The sequence below is a fragment of the Hemiscyllium ocellatum genome, chromosome 4 (assembly GCF_020745735.1).
Source record: "Hemiscyllium ocellatum isolate sHemOce1 chromosome 4, sHemOce1.pat.X.cur, whole genome shotgun sequence".
In the NCBI taxonomy this organism is placed as follows: Eukaryota; Metazoa; Chordata; class Chondrichthyes; order Orectolobiformes; family Hemiscylliidae; genus Hemiscyllium; species Hemiscyllium ocellatum.
The window spans coordinates 141992229-142016745 of NC_083404.1; the positions used below are offsets into that span (position 1 = coordinate 141992229).

At 44.4% G+C, this 24517-nt stretch overlaps 1 protein-coding gene across 5 annotated transcripts in view; it reads left to right on the plus strand.

Annotated features, from left to right (window-relative positions):
• Nucleotides 1-24517, plus strand: part of LOC132815145 (anion exchange protein 2-like) — a 260861-nt gene that overhangs the window by 205105 nt on the left and 31239 nt on the right. For 4 of the 5 annotated variants that reach the window (XM_060823950.1, XM_060823951.1, XM_060823952.1 and 1 more), the window contains 6 exons: nt 3920-4056; nt 6653-6833; nt 9260-9395; nt 11236-11419; nt 13933-14038; nt 20131-20315. In XM_060823950.1, coding sequence (XP_060679933.1) covers nt 3920-4056; nt 6653-6833; nt 9260-9395; nt 11236-11419; nt 13933-14038; nt 20131-20315 — 929 coding nt within the window. Of the gene's footprint in view, nt 1-3919; nt 4057-4344; nt 4518-6652; nt 6834-9259; nt 9396-11235; nt 11420-13932; nt 14039-20130; nt 20316-24517 lie in introns of those variants that run through there. The other variant, XM_060823955.1, reaches the window with a different exon arrangement.

Genomic DNA, 24517 nt, shown 5'->3' on the forward strand with positions numbered 1-24517 from the left:
AGGAATGTGTTCACTGGAGTTTAAAAGAATGCAGGAAGGCGGGGGCAGGGGTGGGGGGTAGAATCTTCTATAAACTGGTTAAATTCTGACAGGACTATAAAAGGTTATATGTTCCCCATTATCTGGGGTTCACAGCCTAAGGCTACAGGGTGGGCCATTTGGGGCTGAGATGAGGAGAAAGGTCTTCACCCAGAGAGTGGGGAACCTTTCTCTGCTACAGAAAGCAGTTGAGGCCAAAATATTCGATGTTTTCAAGAAGGAGATCAATATAGTTCATCGGGCTAAAGGGAGCAAAGAGCATGGGGAGGATGCAGGAACAGGGGACTCGTCAGCCATGGTCATATTGAATGGCAGAGCAGGCTTGAATGGTCCACTCCTAGTTTTTGTACTTGAGGCATTAACCTTTGAACTTTAGTGGGACAGTTACTTCAGTATTTAAATTGGATGGATTTGGAGGGAGTTGGATGAAAAATGAGGCAATAGGGTTATCGAAGGAAGCACAGGGCATTGGATTTGTATTACATTCCCTTCACAAAGAAAGCTGGAAAACTCGAGATGTATGATTCCCAAGCAGTTTCAGCACAGGGGTTTTACACTTTGGCCCCCTTAGATTCACAGGGATTTGAGTCATAATCTGTTAACCTAAGTGTCACCTTGGCTCAGAGGTATTGTGATCAAGTCTTTGGATGAGAAGATTGCAGGGAAAAACCTCACTGCAAAACTTCCAGCAATATATCAAGAGAGTCAGTGCAGTGGGAGTGAAACACTGTCAGAGGGTCAGTATTGAGGGAGTGCCGCATTGTCAGAGGATTAGTGCTGTGGGAGTGCACACTGTCTAGGTTCAGTGCTGTGGGAGTGCACACTGTTAGAGGGTCAATACTGAGGGAGTGCCATACTATCGGAGGGTCAGTGCTGAGGGAGCACTGCACTGTCCGAGGGCCAGTCACAGGAAGTGCATGCTATTGGGAGGTCAGTGCTGAGGGAGCGCTGCACTGTTGGAGAATCATTGTTGAGCGAACACCACGCTATTAGAGGGTCAGTGCTGAGGGAGCGCCGCACTGTTGGAGAATCATTGTTGAGCGAACACCACGCTATTAGAGGGTCAGTGCTGAGGGAGCGCCGCACTGTCGGAGGGTCAGTGCTGAGGGAGTGCTGCACTGTCGGAGGGTCAGTGCTGAGGGAGTGCTGCACTGTCGGAGGGTCAGTGCTGAGGGAGTGCCGCACTGTTGAAGGGTCAATGCTGAGGGAGCGCCGCACTTTCGAAGGGTCAATGCTGAGGGAGCGCCGCACTGTCGGAGGGTCAGTGCTGAGGGAGTGGGCACTGTCGGAGGGTCAGTGCTGAGGGAGTGGGCACTGTCGGAGGGTCAGTGCTGAGGGAGTGCTGCACTGTAGGAGGGTCAGTGCTGAGGGAGCACTGCACTGTCAGAGGGTCAGTGCTGAGAGAGTGCTGTACTGTAGGAGGGCCAGTTCTGAGGGAGCGCCACACTGTCTCAGGGTCAATGCTGAGGAAGCGCTGCACTGTCGGAGGGTCAGTGCTGAGGGAGTGCTGCACTGCCGGAGTGTCAGTGCTGAGGGAGCGCTGCACTGTCAGAGGGTCAGTGCTGAGGGAGCACTGCACTGTCAGAGGGTCAGTGCTGAGAGAGTGCTGTACTGTAGGAGGGTCAGTTCTGAAGGAGCGTGCAGTGTCGGAGTGTCAGTGCTGAGGGAGCGCCACACTGTCTCAGAGTCAGAGCTGAGGGAATACCAGACTGATGGTCAGGTGGGGAGTGTGTGTATAATGTTGGTTGTGTGATTATTCAGTTGAGACATGAAACTGTAATCCACCTACTCTCCTCAGGTTGGGAAAGATGATTCCATGGCACTGTGTTGTAGAGTAGGTGTTCTACCCTGTGCCCTTATTAGAGTAGTGCTGGAAAAGCACAGCAGGTCAGGCAGCATCCAAGGAGCAGGAAAATCGATGTTTTGGGCAAAAGCCCTTCATCAGGAATGATGACCCTGATGATGAAGTGTTCATGTGTAAAGCACCTTGTAAAATCCTGTGGCTGTCAAAGTTATAGCCTATATGCAAGACTCGTGTTTATCCCTTATGTTACTACCGTCTCTCTCTTTCTGTATGGGATGGGAATTCTCGTTTCCCTCAAACAAGGCATTTGCATTAACCGATGCAGGCACATTGGACCGAATGCCACCCTTCTGCAATTCTGAAACAATCCTGTAAACTGTCATGTACAGTTTCTGTCTGTCGGATTGTCTCAGCCTGAACTTTAAAGTTTCAGTTATCACCTCGACCTGTCAGAGTTATCTCTCTCACACACACACACACCCAGCTCAGTGTCCATCAGAATTACCATGCAATAGGCCATCACCCTGAAACATTATCTCTGTTTCTATCTGCACAGGTGCTACCTGGTCTTCTGAACATTTCTAGCATTCTTCTGTTTTTATTTTGATGCTTATTCTTGCCTCCTTTGATGAATCGCCTCTGTTCACTTCAATTATCTTGCCATTATATCTCTCTCAGTCCATTCATTGCTCCCTCATTTTGCAGTCTTCTCAGATTTTCTGACAAGTCTAACCAGTTTAACCTCCCTTTCCTTAACCCTTCGCTGATTGTAGCACACACACCACCTGCTCAGACTGGTTTTGCAGTTAGTTAAGAAAAAAGTGTAACTGTGGAACCGTTCCCTATAGACTTGGTGCTGTGCAGATCAGACTTTACTCAGATTGTTCCTTGAAGGTAGTGCATATGTATTGAGATTGTTCTCAGAGATCTGTATTTTTTGGCTTCAGTATGCATGTTCTCTATCTTTCAAGTATGTTTTATTATGAAGCCATCACTGCAAAGGTACAGTTTATCTCTGCTTTCATTGTGTGTGTGTGTGTGTGTGTGTGTGTGTGTGTGTACACCGAAGACAAGTAGCTGACTTTTTTTTACTCTTGCGCCTCATTCAGGGGAGGCGCTAGCCTAGTGGACTGTAATCCAGAGACCCAGGTAATGTCCTGGCTGATGGTGGAATTTGAATTCAATTTTTTTTTAAAAGAATCTGGAATTAAGAGTCTAATGAAGGCCATGAACCCACCTGGGTCACTGATACCCTTTAGGAAAGGAAAGTGCCATCCTTACCTGGTCTGGCCAACATGTGACTCCAGACCCATAACAATGTGGTTAACTCTTAACTGGGCAATTAGGGATGGGCAATAAATGCTGCCTAGCCAGCAATCCCCTCATCCCGTGAATGAATAAAGAAAAAAGGTACCAAGTTCAACTGAGGTAACCAGACGAGGAAAGTCTTGCTGTTGCCAGTTTGATCGGTTGAGGGTTGCAACTTCTTTGAGGCTGTGTTTTAAACGGTAGTTTTAATCTGTGTAAGGTTTTGTCCTTGAAAAGCAGTTTTTGCTTTAATTGGTCCCCTCACTAGTCTGAAGAAGCATGTGACTCCAGATGGTATGTGTTAGTCTGAGACCTCTCCTCTCCAACACACACACACACACTGCAGCATTTGTGAGAATCTAGGGTGAATAGTTCTCTCTTTTTCTCACTCTTCCCTTCCCCTCCAATCTCAAATGTTAGCTCGCTCAGTGATAAACATCTCACCTCCTGAGTGTGTGCTGTGTGTTCACACATCACTCCTGCCATTGGCCTGAGCTGACATTTAGGGACTGCACTGTTTGATGTTGCAACAGGTCATGGGTTATCTAAGATGGGCTGAATAACCTTCCCCATTCAGAGCCATTCTACTCTGTCTAGGACAGTCACCAGCATAGACTAGTTGGGCTGAATGACTTTATAGGTCTTAACCGTAGACCGGCTGTAATTCTCGTTCTGGGATGCCTGCCCATTCTGTTGGGAGATTTCTCACTAGACAGATCATGATCTTCACAGGTGGTAGGGAATCACAAATGTATCTCCTCTCCACAGGTCATCGATTTGAGGATGTTCCTGGAGTTCGACGGCACTTGGTCAAAAGGAGCACAAAAGGCACAGTTGTTCATGTGGGAAAGGAGCATTCCGAAATCTACCCAAAGACCAAGAGAGCTGATCGGCAACCACATGAGGTACATTGTGCGCTTATAACTTTCTTTCTGAGTGAAGTCTGTCTTTGTGTGAAGGTGTTGACTTGTCCCTTGAGGTCCTGTGGTTGAGATGCACTTGTTGAAGGGGCGGATATCCCTGTGTGATTCTTGTAGTGGGTGTAAGGCTGTGTTGGGGAAGGTCAGTGCTGTTGTGTCGAGTGCAGCTATCATCCAGACTCCACCCTGGGGACATTCAGACTCCACCCCTCTGTGGCTTTCACTGGGGATTGGCTGCAAGCTAGCAGGGATGAGGCCCCTGCTGAGCTTCCCTTCCCTAAACCAAGTGCCTGTGTGCTAGTGATCAGTTAACGCAGCACAGACCAGAGATCAGAGCTACAGATCTGCTCACTGATCACCTTCCCCACCCGGACTCTCTCGCCCCTCAGGAGGCCAGGAGCAGCTTCATGACAGGAGAAGAACAAGAGACAATGGCTGCATACCTTGTGAGTTAATTTGTCAGAAGTGAGCTCAGTGAGATCTGAGATCCACTTCTTTACATTGTGAAGTGGATACTGACCAATAGATGTGCCTGCGGACAATGTTTTGTAATTATAGATGCTAATTTTCAGGTCGCTGCTTGGCCCCGTAACTAGTGAGCAAGCACTTAAAGCTGTACAGACAGGCTCAGCCTAAAACAGGTTGATTTATCTATCGCCATTGCAGCCAGCAACGTACTGTCTGTCATAGCCACTGATGTTCACGGTGGGATAGGACTGATAAATGATAGACCCGAATCAGAGTGGCGACTTTGCCATCATGTGGGAAAAATAATCAGGCTATCGTTCTGGGGAATAGACTGTGCACTTTAGGTGAGAACTTGGGATCAAAGGTTTGATCTTTCAAATTTCAAAAAAAGTTTGAAAACAAGTTTGCCTTTCAGGTCCTGAAAATATTGTATCAGATTGTGGCATTGTTTCGTTAATGGGAAATGCTGAGCTCCATCACTGGGTATCTGGCAGGTGGTATTGACTTGTGTCTGGATTTTTGATTAAAAAGTGAGGTCTGCAGATGCTGGAGATCAGAGCTGAAAATGTGTTGCTGGTTAAAGCACAGCAGGTCAGGCAGCATCCAAGGAACAGGAAATTCCTGATGAAGGACTCTGGCCCGAAACGTCGAATTTCCTGTTCCTTGGATGCTGCCTGACCTGCTGTGCTTTAACCAGCAACACATTTTCAGCTCTGGATTTTTGATGGTGACATTGCTGAGTTGAATCTTTTGTTTCTCGATGAGGTATTTTTCCATTCCTTGGTGGAATGTGAGTGTTACTGGCTGATCCAGCATTTATTGCCTGCCCTTAATTACCCTGGAGCAGGTGATGATGAACTGCCCTCTAGAGCCACTGCAGTTCTTGAAATGTGGGGGGCACACACAGTGCCCTTAGGGAGACATTTCCAGGAAGTTTACCCAACAGCTGAAGGAACGGTAATATGTTTGTAATTCAGGACGGTGGAGAAACACTTACAGGGGCTTCTTGTTCCTCTGCACCTGCTGCCATTGTCCTGGTAGTTGAGAACAGTTGTGGGTTTGAAAGGTGCTGCTAGAGGAGCCTTGATGAGTTATTGAATGCACCTTATGGATGGTAGAAAAATCACTTCTCACCCATCTATTCAGACAGGTTATGACACTTCTGTGCTCATCACATCCTGAGGTGGAACTTGACTGACGCAGAGGTAGGGAAACTATTACCATGCCCCAAGACCCTTTGTGTAGCTGGTATACACTGCTCTGTGAGCGGTGGAGAGAGTGAATGTTGACGGTGTGGGATGTGGTACCAATCAAGACGGCTGCTTTTCCTTGGGTGGTGTCAAGCTTCTTGAGGGTTGTTGGGGCTGTACTCATTCAGGCAAATGGGGAGTATTCCATCGCATTCCTAATTTCTGCTTTATAGATGGTGGACAGGCTTTGGGAAATCATGGGATTTTGCTACTCGTGATATTCCCAGTGCCTGACCTATTCTTGTAGTCACTGTGTTTATCTGGCAAATCTAGTTCAGTTTCTGGTCAATGGTAACCCCCAGGATGTTGATATTGGGCAGGTTAACAATGGTCATAGGGACATAGGGCTTGGAGACAGGTTGAGACCATTCAACCTCATGAGCCTGCTCCAACATTCTGTAAGGTCATGGCTTGTTTGGTTCTGGTCTTGGCTCTACTTTTTGTTTCTGCCTCTTTGAGTACTGGGGGAGCAGCTTGAGCTCTCTCTTATGAAGTTTGGTCATTGCCTGGTATTTGAGCTATGCAGATGTAACTTGCCACTCATCAGCCCAATTGAATGTGAGCCTGGATTGCTTCAGTATCTGAGGAGTTAAGAATGGTGCTGAGTATTGTGAAGTAATCAGTGAACAACCCTACTTCAGACCTTATGGTAGAGGGAAGGTTATTGATGAAGCAGCTGAAAGTGGTTGGGTCTAGGACAGTCCCCTGAAGAACTTATCCAGAGGTATCCTGGAGCTGAGATGACAGTCCTCCAACAACCACAACTATTTTCCTTGTTGAGAGAGTCCTGGCTTTGGGCTGTACCTTTGAGGTTAACTGCTGGTAGTTGTCATCTGATGTTTTCTCATTGTGCTTCTGCTAAGGTGTTTGTTGAACTGAATGAGTTGACAATGGATAAGAATCATGAAATGCAGTGGAAGGAGACGGCTAGGTGGATCAAATTTGAGGAGGACGTGGAGGAGGAAACGGATCGGTGGGGAAAGCCCCATGTCGCCTCGCTCAGCTTCCGCAGTTTGCTGGAGCTCAGGAAGACCCTGGCACATGGTAAATGCTTTTTTTATATCGATAAGTGCTGTTATACACAACTGAACTTTGTTTTTTCTCCATCACCAAATAACAGTGACTTATTTTTCATCTATTAACCACTTCCAGTAAATCACCTGTGTTTCCAATTTACTAATTCATGTGCAAAGCCTGTTTTCAGGACAATGCAAAGCATTGAAGGTGAGGGGCAGGTAGGGAGATTGGGAGGAGGCCACTTAATAAATGTTCAGTGTTAATTCAAATAAAGTTTGTATGCAGCTGATCAGGATCTGAAGTATTTAGGGCATCGTGAGAAAATGAATACTAATAGTAATGGGCTCGAGTATTTATGGTATGGGTTTGAGTTTTTATGGCATCAGTACTATTGAAGCATTTCCTGCACCAATGTGCAGTTCCGTCGCTCAAACGTTATTAATTTGAACTGTTCAGACAGGTGAAAAAATTACTTCAGTTAAAATCCCTCGTTAATACAATGGAGTGTCTTCCTCAGCCACTTCAATGGGCAGTTATCAGTGAACCACATTGCTGTGGGTCTGGAGTCATGTGTAACGTGGCAAGCTTCCTTCACTATTAATGAACCAGATGGGTATTTGTGGCTGTCCATCAGTGATTCTGTAATGGTGACCATGACAACTATCTCAGAGTTGAGACAGCACAGAAGGAGGCATTCAGTCCATCATGTCTGTGCTGGCCCTCCAAATGAGCAATTCACCTTGAACCATTCTCCTGTCTCCTGCATGTAACCCTGCACATTGTTCCATTTCAGATGACCCTATTTGGAATGCTTCAATTGAATCTGCCTCCACCATGTCCTCAGGCAGCACAATCATGACCCTAACTGCATGGAAAAGCATTTTCCCACATCTTTCTTGCTCCTTTTCCAGTTGTTTAAGTTGGTGCCCTCTTATTCTTGATCTTCCTCGATCTACTCTGTGCAGACTGCTCATGATTTTGAATATCTCTATCTTCTCCAAGGAAGATAGTCCCAGCTTCGCCAATCTACCTTCATAACTGAAGTTCCTCATCACTGAAACCATTTGGTAAATCTCTTGTGCTCTCTCTACAATGCCTTCATATCCTGTCACCAAGATCAGTGTACAACACTCTGGCTGAAACCAAACTCAACATCACCCCCCTTGCTCCTGAAATCAATGCCCTTCTGAATAAAGTCAAGGAGGCTGTGTGCTTTATTAACTGATCTCTCAACTTGTCCTGCCATATTCAATGTTCTGTGCAGATATAAACCCTCAGATCCGTCTGCTCCTGCACTTCATTTATATTGTCTATTCATCACCTTCGCACCAAAATATATCCCCTCTCTTTCCTGCATTGAAGTTCAACTGCCAGTTTCCTGTCAACCAGCTAATTTTGTAGCCAGGTTGCTGCTATCCATCTTATTCCATGATTATTTGGCACTGATACTAGTTTCAATTCCTGATCATTCTATTTATTTTTTTATTCATTCATTTATTTGTTGAGCTTATTCAATATGGTATGGTTGGTGTTGTGTGAGAGTTCGTTCTTCAGAACAGGATGGTATTGTAGCTCTTGTCATTGCGTACTTACAAACTCTCCTGCCAGCTAGGATCATCGGGCCATGTTTGGCTGATGTTTTGTTTACATTCTTTCTCTGTTGTGGGCGTAGCTGACAAGGTCAGTATATTTCACTGAAGTCAAACTGTCCTTGAGAAACTGAAGGTGAGCCACCAACGCCTTGAGTATAACAGCAAAAATGAACATATGAATTAGGACTAGGAGGACATTCAGCTCCTTGATTCTTCTCTACAATTCAGTAAGGTTATGACTGATCTGATTGTGGGCTCAGCTACATTTTCCTGTCTACCCCATACACTTAGATTGTTGACTAATAAGGGAATCATCTACTTCTGACTCAAAAGTCTTCAATGATCTAGCCTGCACCACTCTCTGGGGATGTGTCCCCTGGTGTGACTGATGAGGCCATTTCAGGGGGTAGTGAAGAGTCAACCACATTGACGTGAGTCTGGAATAATGTGTAGGCCACGTTAGATAAGGCTGGCAGATTGAATCCCTGAAGGACATTAATGAGCTAGATGGGTTTTTATAACAATCTGGTAGTTTCATGGTCATCATCAACGAGAGTATGACTAGGTGTTCATTTTAAGTATGTTTGGTTAACTGAATTGAAACCACCACCACGCACCCCCCCCCCCCCCCCCCCCCCTCAAAAAGAAAGCTATAGACACATCCAGGTAATAATCCATTAAAACATAACCACGATGCTGCCTCTCTCAGGAACTTTCAAACTATCATTGGTCGTGATCATGGAGCTCAGCACATTCCAAGAATCAAAATGATGACTCCTTAACTTGTGTGCCTCAGTACCATGCTGGGGAAGCTTGAACTATGACGCTGTGTATATCTAACCTTCTCTTGTCCTCTCTCAGGCACAGTTCTATTAGACTTGGACCAGAAGAGCTTACCAGGAATTGCACATCAGGTGGTTGAACAGATGATCATCTCTGATCAGATTAAGGCCGAGGACCGAGCCAATGTGCTGAGAGCTCTGCTTCTCAAACACAGGTAGCGTGACTGAGGAAGGTGCTGACATGAATGTTAGTCCACCACAGACACTAAGTCAAATTCCTTTCAATGTGTGGTGCAGAAAACTTTGACTTAACAGGCACCTTATGATCCAGCACTCTCGATAAACCAGCAAAAAATTCAATCCCTGAAGTACTAAAACTTTATTCTTATTGCAATCTTTGCGATCTTCAGGTAGTCAATTGAAGATGAAAGTGAGAAGGCTGTCTGCTGCTAAGTTTTATTTAAGGCAAACTTTCATTATTATTTCAGTGTTTTAAGGTATAACACTGTGTATACCTCTACATGACTTTTCAGTTACATTGATTATGTGGGCCTCTTGACCAACCAGCACACTGCTAGTCCTAGAGGTGCTGGTTAATAAAACATTTGATGCATATTGATCTCTTCTTTCATGCAAATAGTAACAGTATTAGTCAGCATTTTGGCTTTTTTTTAAAATTGGAACTATCATAATCATCAGTTTAAGGGCTAACACTGTTTCTGATTAGTTTGTTTCCTAACATAACTAAAAAGGAATTGATTTGTTGATTTGTAACCACCTCAATGTCTGTCAATCTTTCCCAGCACTCTTGTTTTCTCTCGGTCTGTCACCATGTGTTCTTATCTATCTCTAACTTCTCCCAGTTCTACAACTCTCACCGCACTTGCTCACTGTAACTTCCTCCATTCATCATTCTTACTCCGCTGTAAATACATACAAATTACTCTCTATCTCGCTAACTTCCCCCACTCCCTACACCCCTTCCCATCTCTGTAACCTCCTCTAGCCCCTACATCTCTCCCTACCTCTGTAATCTCCCCAGACCCTACAACTCTCCCTAACTCTGTATCTCCCCCAAACCCTACAACTCTCCCTAACTCTGTAATCTCCCCCAGACCTACAACTGTCCCTAACTCTGTAATCTCCCCCAGACCCTATAACTCTGTATCCTGCTCCAGCCTGTACACCTCTCCCTATCCTTGTACCTTCTTAAGCCCTTCACCTCCCTTTATCTTTTGAACTGTGTTCACGATTCTAATGGAGGTGTAATATAGGTATACTTTAAAACCTTAGAATTGACCAGGCATTTGGTCACCACCTTAAAAATCACTCATAGCTTAATTTATTTTAAAAAAATCTTTCATGGATGTGGGCATTAGCTTGGCCAGCATTCACTGCTGGTTGGTCATTGCCCAGAGGGCAGTTGGGAGTCAACCCCATTGTTGTGGGTCTGGAGTCACATGTAGGTCTGACTGGATACGGTCAGATTTCCTTCCCTGAAGGACATTTGTGAAGCAGTTGGATCTTTTATGACAATTTATTTACAAGGTCACCAATTGACCGGCTTTTTATTATTGATTTGAATTTATTAAATGAAAATTTCACTATCTGCTATGGTGGGATTTGAACCAGTAGTCCCAGAACATTGGCCTGGAGTTTTCAATTATGAGTAACCTCAGTGACGTTACCACCTGACCACCAATCCCATTGGCCCGTTAAAGACTGTTGTGAAATACCTCACAATGTATCCCACCCTTAACATTTGCCCCATAAATTTGGCCAAATGGCTTGTTTCTCTGCAGTAAAGTTCTTTTTAAAAAGTACAAGATGTTATTGAGCTGAGAGTTGGGTGTCTTTCTAATTATGACGGTGTGTGCAATGTGGAATGAATCAATGTCAGAGAAATCTGGCAGTGATGGCGTTCTGCTGTCAAACATCTGAGAGGTGACAAACAGCAGAATATTCTCTCCAAAAGGCCAGGAATGTGGAGAGGCAGGTATGAGAATGACAGGATCAGAATGAAAAGACAAATGCTCCTCTTTGTTGATTTTAAAGCCACCCCAATAAGGACAAGGACTTCACATTTTCACGCAACATCTCAACATCAAGTCTGGGCTCGCTCATGTCCCATCATCACAGCCAGAACCACATCGCTCAGTCTGCTGATCCCTCAGTCACCCAGCCACTGATGGACGAGAATCCTGACAACGAGACCAAAGTGACAGTGGACAGTGGTGAGGTCAGTTGGACTTGAGGTTTGTTCACTGTGTTTTGGTGAAAGATCTTGTACATATTTATGCTTGTCGTCATCAAGAGCACACAGGCCTCACAGAAGCTCTGGTGTAACCCAGAATAGCATCTGATGGTGCAGCAACCACAGTTTCAGTTCTGGACGGAGTTCATCTTGTATGGAGGTTGATGTAAGGCTACACTCATCATGTCCAAAGAAAGAGGGTAAATTGAAGGTGTTGCCAGAAATTGAGAAATTTAGATGTTATAAAAGACTGGATAGGATGGGGTTTTTTCTTTGGAACATAAACAGGAGCAGGAATAGTCCATTCTGCCCCTCAAGCCCACCCTGCTATTTGATAAGATAACAGCTGAAGTGCCCCAGACCTCAACTTCTGTTTAATGCGAACTCTCCATCGCCCTCAACCCCTTGATATTTCAAAATCCACCTCCTCTCTAAATACTTTCAGTGACCTATCCTCCACACCTGTCTGGGGTCGAGAATTCTAGATATTCACTATTTTCTGGGAAAAGACATTCTGTAACTGTGTCTCTTATTCAAAGGTGGAATAATCTTCTTAACATCTACCCTCAGAATCTACTATCTTTCAATAAGATCACCTCTCCTTCTTCTAAACTTAATTAATAAAGGCCTAATTTGTTTTACTATTCTTGATAATCAACCCTTTCATCCCAGGAACAGCCTCCAATGCCAATGTATCCTGTCTTAAATATGGGGATCAAAGCTGTGTACAATGCGGCTTCGTTACCACCCTGTGCAATTGTAACAAGTCTTCCCTGTTTTTAAACTCCAATCCCCAAGTGATAAAGGCCAAAGTTCCATTTGTCATCTTAATTATTTGCTGTAGTTGCCTGATAACATTTTGTTTCACTCAGATCTGTCTTTTTTGGAGTTGTTCTCCATTTAAATGATAGTCTGTCTTTGATTCTTTGTACCAATGGGCACACCCTCACACTTTCCTACATTAAACTCCATCTGCCAACTTTTTGCCCACTCAGTCTATCTATCAGAATGAGAAACGCAGTTACAGAATGTCACAACATGCCTTCCTATCTGTTTTGGTATCATCAGCAGATGTGGATGCATTACACTCTGTCCCATCCTCCAAGTCATTGATGTAGATCGTAAATAATAGAGGTCTATCCCTAAGTGCCCAGAAGGCAGTTAAGAGTCAATCTAGTGAATGGTTGCTATGGATTTGGAGTCACACACAGGCCAGATTGGGCCGATCTCCTTCCTAATTGACGTTGGTGAACCAGGGGGGTTTTTTGGAACGCTGCTCCTTCATTAGGTAGCTGGGGAGCAGGATCATAAGGAACACAGAATTTATGGCAAAAAGTTACAATGTCATGCAACTGAAATGATATATTGTGATATATTGAACAAGCCATTTCATACTTACACTCTCTCTCATACGCACATATACACAAACACTCTCTCTCACCCACGCACACACCCTCTCACAGGCTTATACTCCACTCTCACACATAAACTTTACCAGGCTTGCACACATGCAAACACACACACTTTAATATGCAGTCACACTCGCTCTCTCTCTTTCTGTCTGTCTGTCTCTCTCTCTCGCTGTCTCTCGTGCTTGTTGCAGACACATATGGGGTGAGTTTGCATTTGCAGATACATTCTATGTTGCTCAAAAAATGCACAATCTGCAGGCAGTCAATCCCTCTAATATTTTGTAAATTTCACTTTGGTAGGGACCAATCATCTGTTGTGTATTGGGAATGTCAAAGGTAGTATTAAGTTGAAAGAAAAGTTATAATTCCACAAAGATAGGTAGCAGGTCAGAAGATTGGGCAGAGTATGAAAAACAGAAGAGAAAAATGACAGAGATTAATAAGGAGGGATAGTTTAGAATACAAGAGAAAGCTAGCAAAAGATGCGAAGACAGATATGAAGAATTTCTACAGTTACTCAAAAAAATTAAAGAATTAACTATTGAGTGTTGGTCCTGTAGACAGTGAGGCTAGGAAATAATAATGAAAACTACAGAGATGGCAAATAAACTGAACAATTATTTTGCAGTGGTGTTCAACGATAGAAATAGCAGGAAACGATAGAAATATGTTAGGTGATATTCTGGTAGGAAACAAACTGTGCGCTACAGTGAACAGGCTTGGGATCTTGATTGTTTCAAAGGTCTTTTTCTGCTACTGAAACAAGGAGGAAGGGAGATAACCCTAGTTAGTTTGACGTCAGTCATCACATAAACATTGAAAACTGAGATTAGGGGAGTCTGATAATCTGCTATGGGTAAAACGTGAGATCTGCAGATGCTGGAGATCAGAGCTGAAAATGTGTTGCTGGTTAAAGCCCAGCAGGTCAGGCAGCATCCAAGGAACAGGAAATTCGACGTTTCGGGCAAAAGCCCTTCATCAGGAAGGGCTATGGTGCTATGGTGCACTCCGTCTCTATCTCTCTCCCTCTTTATGCTGGTAACTTGTCAAGCCTCTGCCTTTAACTTGTTTCTCTGCTTCTTACAGAAGGAATGTCCACTTTCTGCAGAGATGACGAGATCAAGGTCAAAGCACGAACTCAAATTGTTGGAGAAAATCCCGTACAATGCCGAGGCCACAGTTGTACTCGTTGGTAAGTAACAAATGTTCATATTTTCAATGCAGCCAGGTATCTGTGGGGCCAGTGTAAAGGAGCTTTAAGCTGCATCTAACTCCATGCTGTAGCTGTCCTGGGGTATTTGATAGGGACAGTGTAGTGTTAGGATCCCAGTTGCTGTTCTGACCGGATAAGTCAGATCCCAGATAGAAATCTGCTTGAAAGATCATATTCTATTTCTGTTTCTGTTTTTACTTAACAAGGTGATCTTTCACTGAAATGCAACCACACAATACAGCAGAGTTTTGCAGATATTTCCATAATAGTTCACCAGCCCAAGGAAAGCCCTCAGCTCCGGTACGGACGTGGGAGCCAGGGCACCTTTGATTGTCCTCACTTTATCTTCCAACAGGTACCTTGTCAACTGGGGTAGACCTTGTAAAATGTTCTCTGTCGTCTGTTGAAAAATGGCACAGGCTGATGATATGGCTGTCTCAGATATCAGTACAAACTCTTCTGGGGTGTTAACTGTAGCATACGTCCGGGAATCCCCATCTAACTACAATTGCAGGTACAGCCCATAGCTGATGTCCAGCATCATGAAGGACAGCCCTCCCCCGTCAGCTTTGTGTATGAACCCTCTATGCCAGACACTAGGTATTTATCCAGCTGCGAGAAGAGGTTTACTGTTTGTTTAAGATCCCCATAAAGATGAACCGATCCGTCGGGTTTCACAATCACTACGACCGGTGCTGTCCATTCCCCAAACTGGCTGGTTTGACGATTCCTTCACTTTCCAACCTCCTGGTTTCTGTCTCCACTTTTGCCCGTAAGTCAAATGGCACTGGGTGGGCCACGCAGAATCCTGGGACTGCTTCCTGGTCAATATGTAAAATGGCCTTGGCCCCTTTACAGTCCCTAGACATCCCTGATAAGCGTCTGGGTATTTAATTAGGACTCCACTCAAGCAGCCATTTTCTAATTGAGAAGTATTAAGCCAATCAAGGTAAGTCTTTCTCACCCAGTTTCACTCCATCACATTTGGGCCAGAGCCTTTTACTAGAATCAGTGGGAACTGAACCATAACAGACTGGACTGAAGTTGTCCTGTTACTCTGTAATGGTTCCCTGTTATAGGTTCTCAGTCTAGCTAAAGTCTTATGCAAACTTAAGGTTTGGAGTCCAGAGCAAATTTTATTAAAGACAGGCTCTGCAAACACCGATACAGTCACGCCAGTATCTACCTCCATGAGAACCAGGTGACCATTTAACCAAATGTTTATTTTGATTGGTTCTGATTTGGATGTTGCTAGGCAATGTAACCGTTCCAAGGCAGATGTACATGGACTTTTCATGGTGTGCACTCTCCTGGATACCAGCCTATGAATTCACTTACTCTGGCCTAATGGATCCCTTTTGCTGTCTTGAGCCTGCATCCCAGCAGTATCTACAATCGCTTGTCCGCACGGATCCTGAAGAAAATTTTAACCCTTTGGCTGAGGCCTGGCTTTGGTTTGGGGTTTTACTGTGGGCTGACCTAGACCACCTCTGTTCAGGATACGTCCTGAGTGAGGCTATGTAATTGCCTTCACTCAAGTGGTGTTCCCCAAGCTCAGTTGGACTAGTGATGGTATCCACTCTGCAACTCATATAGTCCACTTGCTGAATTTTCCAATGATAAAGCCAGTTGTAGTGTCAGTTTAAAGTCCAGTTGGGCTTCAGCTTGTAGTTGCTTTTGCATGCTTATATCATTAATCTCACACTCCAAACAGTCTGTCCGCATCTCATTGTCAACAATCCTAATATAGATTCTCCTGGTTCTTGTACTGCCAAGTAAAAACAATAGCATCTCAGAATTGGAGGAGGCTTGGGGTCACAATATTTCTTAACTAAATCTGTCAACTGTTGAAAGATTTTAGTATTTGGTGTATCAGGGAATGTCAGTCTCCTAATGACTGAAAAAGCTGTGGGTCTGCAAGCTGTCAGAATTACTCGTTGCATTTCTTCTTCCCCAATGTCATTTGCCCAGGGAAAATAACATATTCTTCCCACATACTGAGCCCAGTTTTCAACAGCAGGGTTGAACGAGTTAAGCTTCCCAACTAACAGCATGATGCCAGAAATGCTCTCCCAACTCAGAGAACTGTTGCAAGCAAAATTCTTAAGGAGCGAATTTTTCTTCTCTTGTCGGAAATAACTCCTCAGAGGCTGGTTTCCTGTCACCAAGTGACCCTTTACATGTAGAGAGTCCTTGATACTAATCCAGCTCTCAGAGTGGACAGAACCTCGGACCCTCCTGTTTATCTGTCAGCCAGGGCTCCCCAGTTGAACCACATTTACAGCCCCAATCAGGGAACTCAGATTCACTACAATCACTGCAGTCTTTTCCAAGTATATTCAAATCAAATAATTAATGGAATGGTGTGACTGATTAAGGACAGAAAAAGAAAACATTTTGTGGAGGCAAAGGGCTTGAGTGAGCTATTGACTGAGTCATGTAGATCAGTCTTCACTGAAGAAGCAGATGGAAATAGTACACAGTAAGGCGGTGTCAGAGAAGGTGGGACAGGATGAAAATAGATGAAAGGATTGTGTGAATTGGGTTTAATAGGCCCAAGTTACCAAGCTCAAGGTAAATGATGTCAGAAAACTGGAGCAATGTAATTCCCACAGCCCGAGAACTGTGGGATGAGGTGTGCGCCTGCCTGGCTGGGGGAGGGGAGGTAACATCCTAGTGGTGTTATTGCTGGGCTGTTAATCCCAAAGGAGAAAGTGAGAACTGCAGATGCTGGAGATCAGAGCTGAAAATGTGTCGCTGGAAAAGCGCAGCAGGTCAGGCAGCATCCATGAACTGTTGGTTTAGTGTATGTTTCGGGCTCATGCCCGAAACGTCGACTCTCCTGCTCCTTGGATGCTGCCTGACTTGCTGCGCTTTTTCAGCGACACATTTTCAGCTCTGTTAATCCCAAAGACCTAGTTAAAGTTTTGGGGACCTGGATTTGAATCCTACCATGGCAGATAGTGGAACTTAAATTCAACAAAAGTCTGGAACCAAGAGTCTAATGAAATGAGACCATTAATCCATTGTCAATTGTTGGGCAAACCCATCTGGTTCACTAATGTCCTTTAGGGAAGGAAATTGTCAGGTTTACCTGATCTGGCCTACCTATGTCTCTAGGCCCACACCGAACTTACTTATGGCTGGGCAATAACTGCTGGTCTAGCCAGCAACACCCTCGTACCATGAATTTTTTTTTAAAAACAGCTTGAGTATAGCTAGTACTCTGGCATCCTTCTGACAATGTCGAAAATTGCCCAGGTATGTCTTGAACATACAATATAATACCAGTCCAGCCTGTTACCACCCCATCAGTCTCAATCATTAGTAAGGTGATGTGCACAGAGCAGCGCTCACCAAGGAACAACCTGCTGACTAATGCCCAGTTCGTGTTCTGCCTGACCTCATTTCAGACTTGGTCCAAGAATTGTGAGCATCTTTTGCAATATATGAGCTCCTGGAAGTGTTGGTCACAGACTGGGCCATCATTTACCAGCAGGGAATTCAAGATCAGAACAACCTCGATTATCCAAACGAGATGGGCAGGGAGTACTTTGTTTGCATAACGGATTGTTCGGATAACGGATAGCGTTTTTACGGGACCTTGAACTCTCATTCGGATAATCCAGAATTCGAATAATTGATGTTCGGATAATCGAGGGTTTTTTTAAGATTAGATTAGATTCCCTACAGTATGGAAACAGACCCTTCGGCCCAACAACTCCACACTGATCCTCCAAAGAGTAACCTACGCAGACCCATTCCCCTACATTTACCCCTGACTAATGCACCTAACACTACGGGCAATTTAGCATGGCCAATTAACCTGACCTGCACATCTTTAGATTGTGGGAGGAAACCAGTCAACCGGAGGAAACCCACGCAGACACAGAGAGAATGTGCAAACTCCACACAGTCAGTTGCCCGAGGTGGGAATTGAACCCAGGTCCCTGACACTGTGAGGCAGCAGTGCTAACCACTGAACCACCGTGCTGCCCATGTTTCCTCAAGTTGAATGGCATTCAGCATTCAACTCCATACCACCTATTGTCTGATAGTTTAGCAGAAAGAGCGGACCAAACTTTGAAGGTAGGCTTAAAGAAGCAGCCGAAAAATGTGTTGCTGGAAAAGCGCAGCAGGTCAGGCAGCATCAAAGGAGCAGGAGAATCGACGTTTCGGGAATGTTCATTCAGGAATGCTTTCCAGCAACACATTTTTCAGCTCTGATCTTCAGCATCTGCAGTCCTCACTTTCTCCTCAAAGAAGCAGCCCGCAGCTTCACTCGATACCAAACTGTCCCGGTTCATATTTGGTTATTGGATCCACTTGCACCTACTGGGATAGCTCCGGCGGAGTTTCTAATGGGGAGAAGATTCTGTACCAGGTTAAATCTGATCTTCCTGGACTTGGGGGTGAGGGTACACTTATGTCGGATACCAGACTCTGCTAAGTATGAGAGGCAGCTTACTTCAGGGGACAAGGTTTGGTGCTGAAACCACAGAAATGGCCCTGCATGGGTAAAGTCATGGTCAATGGTAGGTCAGATCCAGTGACGTATAAAGTTTGGGTAGGTGAGGTGATCCTGAACGGACGTGGAGCATATGAAAGCTGCAAACTTGCAAAAGAGGCTGGAGTGAAACATACCCAGCCCCTCAGAACAGCCAGAATGCCTCAATGCCTTTACTGCATGTGGAAGAGAATGAATTTCTTCTGAGATTCTCTGGCTGCAAGAGGCTGGCTAAGGTCCGGTACACACCGCCTGTGTCTAAGACTGAGTCAGAGGAACCAGACCCAGTGCAAAAACGCCCCAGGAGAGGCTTCAAGAGAAAGAACAAGCCTACATCCCTGCACTCAGAGGGGAAGGGATGCAGAGATTGTATCAAGGTCAGCCAGGTGGACCTTATAGAATATGAGTTCGCTGAATGGGACTATTAACCTGGTTCAATCAGGGAGCCCCGGCTGACAGATATAATCAAGAGTGTCTCCCCCTCCAACTCTATTTTGATTTAATCCCTGCCCTCCCCTTCACTGATTGATCACACAGCATTGCCCTTTGATGTGAAGGGCACTGCTTGTCACTGGCCACCCGGGTGTTTTCCTGTCTTCCTGATGGTGGAAATTGAATAAAGATTCGTGCACTTTGTGTCTCTCACTGTGTCTCACACCTGCACGTGCACACCATGGGTGCCAGGGAAAAATAAGCACTACCACAGTTAGGCGGTAGTGTGGAGGTAAAAAAAGGAAAAAAAAACTGAAAAAAAAATTTTAATAATAAAAAAAAGAGTGTCAGACACCCTGGTCACTCTGAGAGCTGGCTCTGAGGGAGTTGGATCAGTGACAAGGACTCTCCACATGGAAATAAAGGGTAACTCAGTGACAGGAAACCGGCCTCTGGAGTTATTTCAAAGGCCGATGGATTGTTTTTAGATTACTTGCTAATCTTTTATGCTTTTCTTTACTCATGTAACATCTTTTATCACGATCCTGGTGTTCTACTGAATTTCTGATGTTCATCAGAAACCTTTTTCTGTTTAATGTTAATCTTTATTTTCTTTATCATCCAGGGTGCACTAGCTTTGAATCTCCCATCTTTCTTCCTCCTGAGAATATGTTTGGTTTGTACCGAGACTATCATCTTTACTCTGTATCTAACCCCATGCTGTACCTGTTTTGGAAGTATTTAATGGGGCAGTGTCGAGGAAGCTTAACTATGTAACTAACCTGTGTTGTACTTGATCTGGGTGTGTTTGGGGACAGTGTAGAGGAAGCTTTACACTGTTTAACCCAGTACTGTAGCTGTCCTAGGAAAATTTGCTGGGAACAGTGTAGAATGAGTTTTTTTCTGTATCTAATCCCATGAAATAACTGTCCTGGGAGTGTTCAATAGGAACTCTGCAGAGTAGGGTGTGCTCTGAATCTAATTAATGTTTTGTATACTTTGAGACATTTTGATGTGACAATTCAGAGAGAATTTTACTTTGTATTGAACAAGCTTCCCGATGTGCATTTTCATTCTCCATCTTTTGAGACACATTGTGATGGTGAGATTGTCACCTTTTGTTTCCCTTCAGGCTGTGTTGAGTTCCTGGACCATCCGACCATGGCATACGTCCGCTTAAAGACGGCAGTAGAGCTGGAGTCAGTGCTGGAGGTTCCTGTCCCTGTCCGGTTCCTCTTCATCCTGTTGGGACCAAGCACAAGTAACATGGACTACCATGAGATTGGACGTTCCATCTCCACTCTGATGTCAGACAAGGTAATGGTGTGAATCCGTCCTGGAAAATGTTCCTGATTGAGGCCTGAGGGCACTCACCTGCTTTGAGTCATACCTGAAATGTAAACACTGCATGGAGCAGTTCGGCTGAGTGTCCTACTTCTGTCCTGTATGCTTAGAGTCATAGAGATGTACAGCATGGAAACAGACCCTTCGGTCCATCCCGTCCATGCCAACCAGATATCCCAACCCAATCTAGTCCCACCTGCCAGCACCCGGCCCATAGCCCTCCAAACCTTTCCTATTCATATACCTATCCAGGTGCCTTTTAAATGTTGCAATTGTACCAGCCTCCACCACGTCCTCTGGCAGCTCATTCCATACATACATTACCCTCTGCATGAAAATGTTGCCCCTTAGGTCCCTTTTATATCTTTCACCTTTCGCCCTAAACCTATGCCCTCTAGTTCTGGACTCCCCCAACCCAGGGAAAAGACTTTGTCTGTTTATCCTATCCATAATTTTGTAAAGTTCTATAAGGTCACCCCTCAGCCTCCGACGCTCCAGGGAAATCAGCCCCAGCGTGTTCAGCCTCTCCCTGTAGCTCAAATCCTTCAACCCTGGCAACATCCTTGTAAATCTTTTCTGAACTCATTCAAGTTTCACAACATCCTTCCAATAGGAAGGAGATCAGAACTGCACGCAATATTCCAACAGTGGCCTAACCAATGTCCTGTACAGCCACAACATGATCCCCCGAGTCCTGTACTTAATACTCTGACCAATAAAAGAAAGCATACCAAACCCCTCTTCACTATCCTATCTACCTGCGACTCCACTTTCAAGGAGCTATGAACTTGCACTCCAAGGTCTCTTTGTTCAACAACACTCCCTAGGACCTTACCATTAAGTGTATAAGACCTGCTAAGATTTGCTTTCCCAAAATGCAGCACCTTGCATTTATCTGAATTAAACTCCATCTGCCACTTCTCAGCATATTAGCCCATCTGATCAAAATCCTGTTGTAATCTGAGGTAACCCTCTTCGCTGTCCACGACACCTCCAATTTTGGTGTCATCTGCAAACTTACTAACTGTACCTCTTATGTTCGCATCCAAATCATTTATATATATGACGAAAAGTAGAGGACCCAGCACCGATCCTTGTGGTACTCCACTGGTCACAGGCCTCCAGTCTGAAAAACAACCCTCCACCACCACTCTCTGTCTTCTACCTTTGAGCCAGTTCTGCATCCAAATGGCGAGTTCTCCCTGTATTCCATGAGATCTAACCTTGCTAACCAGTCTCCCATGGGGAACCTTGTCGAACGCCTTTCTGGAGCCCATATAGATCACATCTGCCACTCTGCCCACATTAATCCTCTTTGTTACTTCCTCAAAAAACTCAATCAAGTTTGTGAGACATGATTTTTCACGCACAAAGCCATGTTGACTATCCCTAATCAGTCCTTGCCTTTGCAAATACATGTACATTCTGTCTGATAAATTTATACCACACGATGATCATTCCGAGTATAGAAGAACTCTTTATCAATTTGACTTGGTATGATACTGAGAAACCTGGGTGAGAGAGCAGTCATACTGAGTGGAGTAGGTGCACGTCGCGAGGGTCCCCTTCCCTCAAAGACATGGTCTAATTCAGTTTTGACCAGAATCCTCCCACTTTAGTGGTTTTCTTTTTAGACATTGAATACAATGTGACCTGCTGGAATTTGAATCCTCAACATTATGGCACTGGTGCAACAACATTAGGAATAATAACCTGCCACTGGCACATACGACACCTTTCTACACAGTTCCAGCAGTTGCTGTTTAAGGAGATTCGTTTACTGACATTAAAATTTTGGGAGGATTTTGACCCTTGGCTTTCACATCACCATGCCATTGTGAATCTACAGTCTTATTATTGAGGAAGTTAACCAAGTATAGGGGTTTCTACATATTCCAGCTCGCTCATTTGTTTGATAATAGGATTCAAATTCACAGGGTTATTGTTTCAAGTCCCACATGGTGTTACAGGTTTTACTTTTTACATATTTTAAGTCCTTTACATCTTCAAACTATTTACTGGGGGGAAAATGCCTACTTGTCACCCCAGGCATCTTGTAATCACTGCTGGAGTAGCTTTTTGAAAAATAGTATTGCTGCATTTAATAATTTGGCAGCCTTTGCCTTAAATAAAATGTTTGCTCATAGATAAAGTCCATAATTTTGGCAATTCATGGCTTGCAAGAGAAAAGCATCATTCAGTGACTGAAATCAGAGCTGCTCTTAAAGGTATCTCTCATATTAAACAATTCAGACTCTGAGACCTCATGCTGCATGTGCAAATGTAACGCAGAGTCTTAATGGCATAGAAGGAGGCCATTTGGTCTCTCAAAACTGTGATGGCCCACTCTACAGTTAGTCAGTCAGTCCCATTCCTGTGCTATAATCCCATATTCTTGCAAGTTTATTTCCCACCCAGTTGCCTTTTGAATTCATTCATTGTCTCTGGTTTCCTTGTTGACAGCTCATTCTGTATCATTGCCACCCACTAAGTAAGTTTCTTTCTCACCAGCACAGCCCTCGATTTCCCTTTGCTCCAAGGACAGTAACCCCAGTTTATCCAAATTACTCCATCGTTATAAAGTACTCAGCCATGACTTCAGAGTTTGCATGAGCAGGAGACATTCCCCTTGTGTAAGCACAGCTAACTAGCAATCCCTGAATTCTTAGTGCAGGGTCCAAAAAACACTTGGCTTAATTGCCTCCGCTTCCTGGAGAGAAATCAGGTCAGGATTTACTAGCCCTTCGAAATCTGAAAGGACCAGTAAGTACTATCGATCCTAAACATATACCAGATCAAAAGAAAATGGCTCACAGCTGGAAATGCATCATAAACTTGTCATGAGGAATACTAGCACAGTGGGAATGTTACTGGGATACAGGAGTTCAACTTCATGTTATTGTACATAATTTCTTATTAACATGAAAATGGAAGTGATAGCGTAGTGTTCTTATCACTTAATGGTAGGGTCCTGGGAGTGTTGCTGAACAGAAACACCTTGGAGTGCAGCTTCATAGGTCCATGAAAGCTGAGTCGTTGGTAGACAGGATAGTGAAGAAGGCGTTGGGTACACTTGCCTGTATTGGTCAGAGCATTGAGTATAGTTGCAGCTCCACAGGACATTAGTTAGGCCACTTTTGGGATACTGCATTTGATTCTGATCTTGTTGTTATCGGAAAGATGTTGTTAAACTTACAAATCTTTTCTGAATCCTTTCAAGGATGTTGCCAGGGTTAGAGGGTTTGAGCTATATCGGGAGGTTGAATAGACTAGGCTATTTTCCCTGGGGCATTGGAGGCTGAGAGGGGACCTTATAGAGGTTTATGAAATCATGAAGGGCATGAATAGGGTAAATGCCCAGAACTAGAGGGCTTACGTTTAAGGTGAGAGGAAAACAATTTAGAAGGGACCTCGGGCAACTTTTTCATGTGGAGGGTGGTGTGTGTATGGAATGAACTGCCCTGCCAGAGGAAGTGGTGGAAGCTGGTACAATTACACCATTTAAAAGGCATCTGGATGGGTACATGACTAGGAAAGGTTTAGAGAGATGTGGGTCAAATGTTGGCAAATGGGATTGGATTAATTTAGGATATCTGGTTGGCATGGACAAGTTTGACCTAAAAGTGTGATTCCATGTTGTACATCTCTATGACTGTTAAGTACTCCAGAGACCCAGATAATGCAGTACAGCAACAAACTGGTATTTACCCAACAATGTGGAAAATTGCCCAGACATGTCCTGCCCACAAAAAGCAAGAAAATCCAACTCAGCCAATTACCACACAATCAGTTTACTCTCAGTCAACAGTAAAATCTTTGAAACGGTTGTTGACAGTGCCATCATCTAGCATTTACTCCCTGTCACTCTCGTTCTCCCCTCTTCTGCTCCACTCACTGTTTAAGGGGTTGGCTTTTTAAAACCGAGATCAGGCAAAACATTTTCTCTGAGAGTCGTGAGAACTGTTGTCTTGAAATAGTAGTGGAAGCAAAGTCCTTGAATGTAGTTAAGGCAGAGCTGGCTTGATTCTTGTTAAGCAATGGGGTGTATGTAAGATTATCAAAGGGAAGTGGGAGTGTGGGTTTGAAGTTACATTCAGGTCAGTCATGGTCTTATTGAAAGTTGGAGCATGCTTGAGGGGCTGAATGGCCTATTCCTGTTCCTGTTCTTGTTTGTA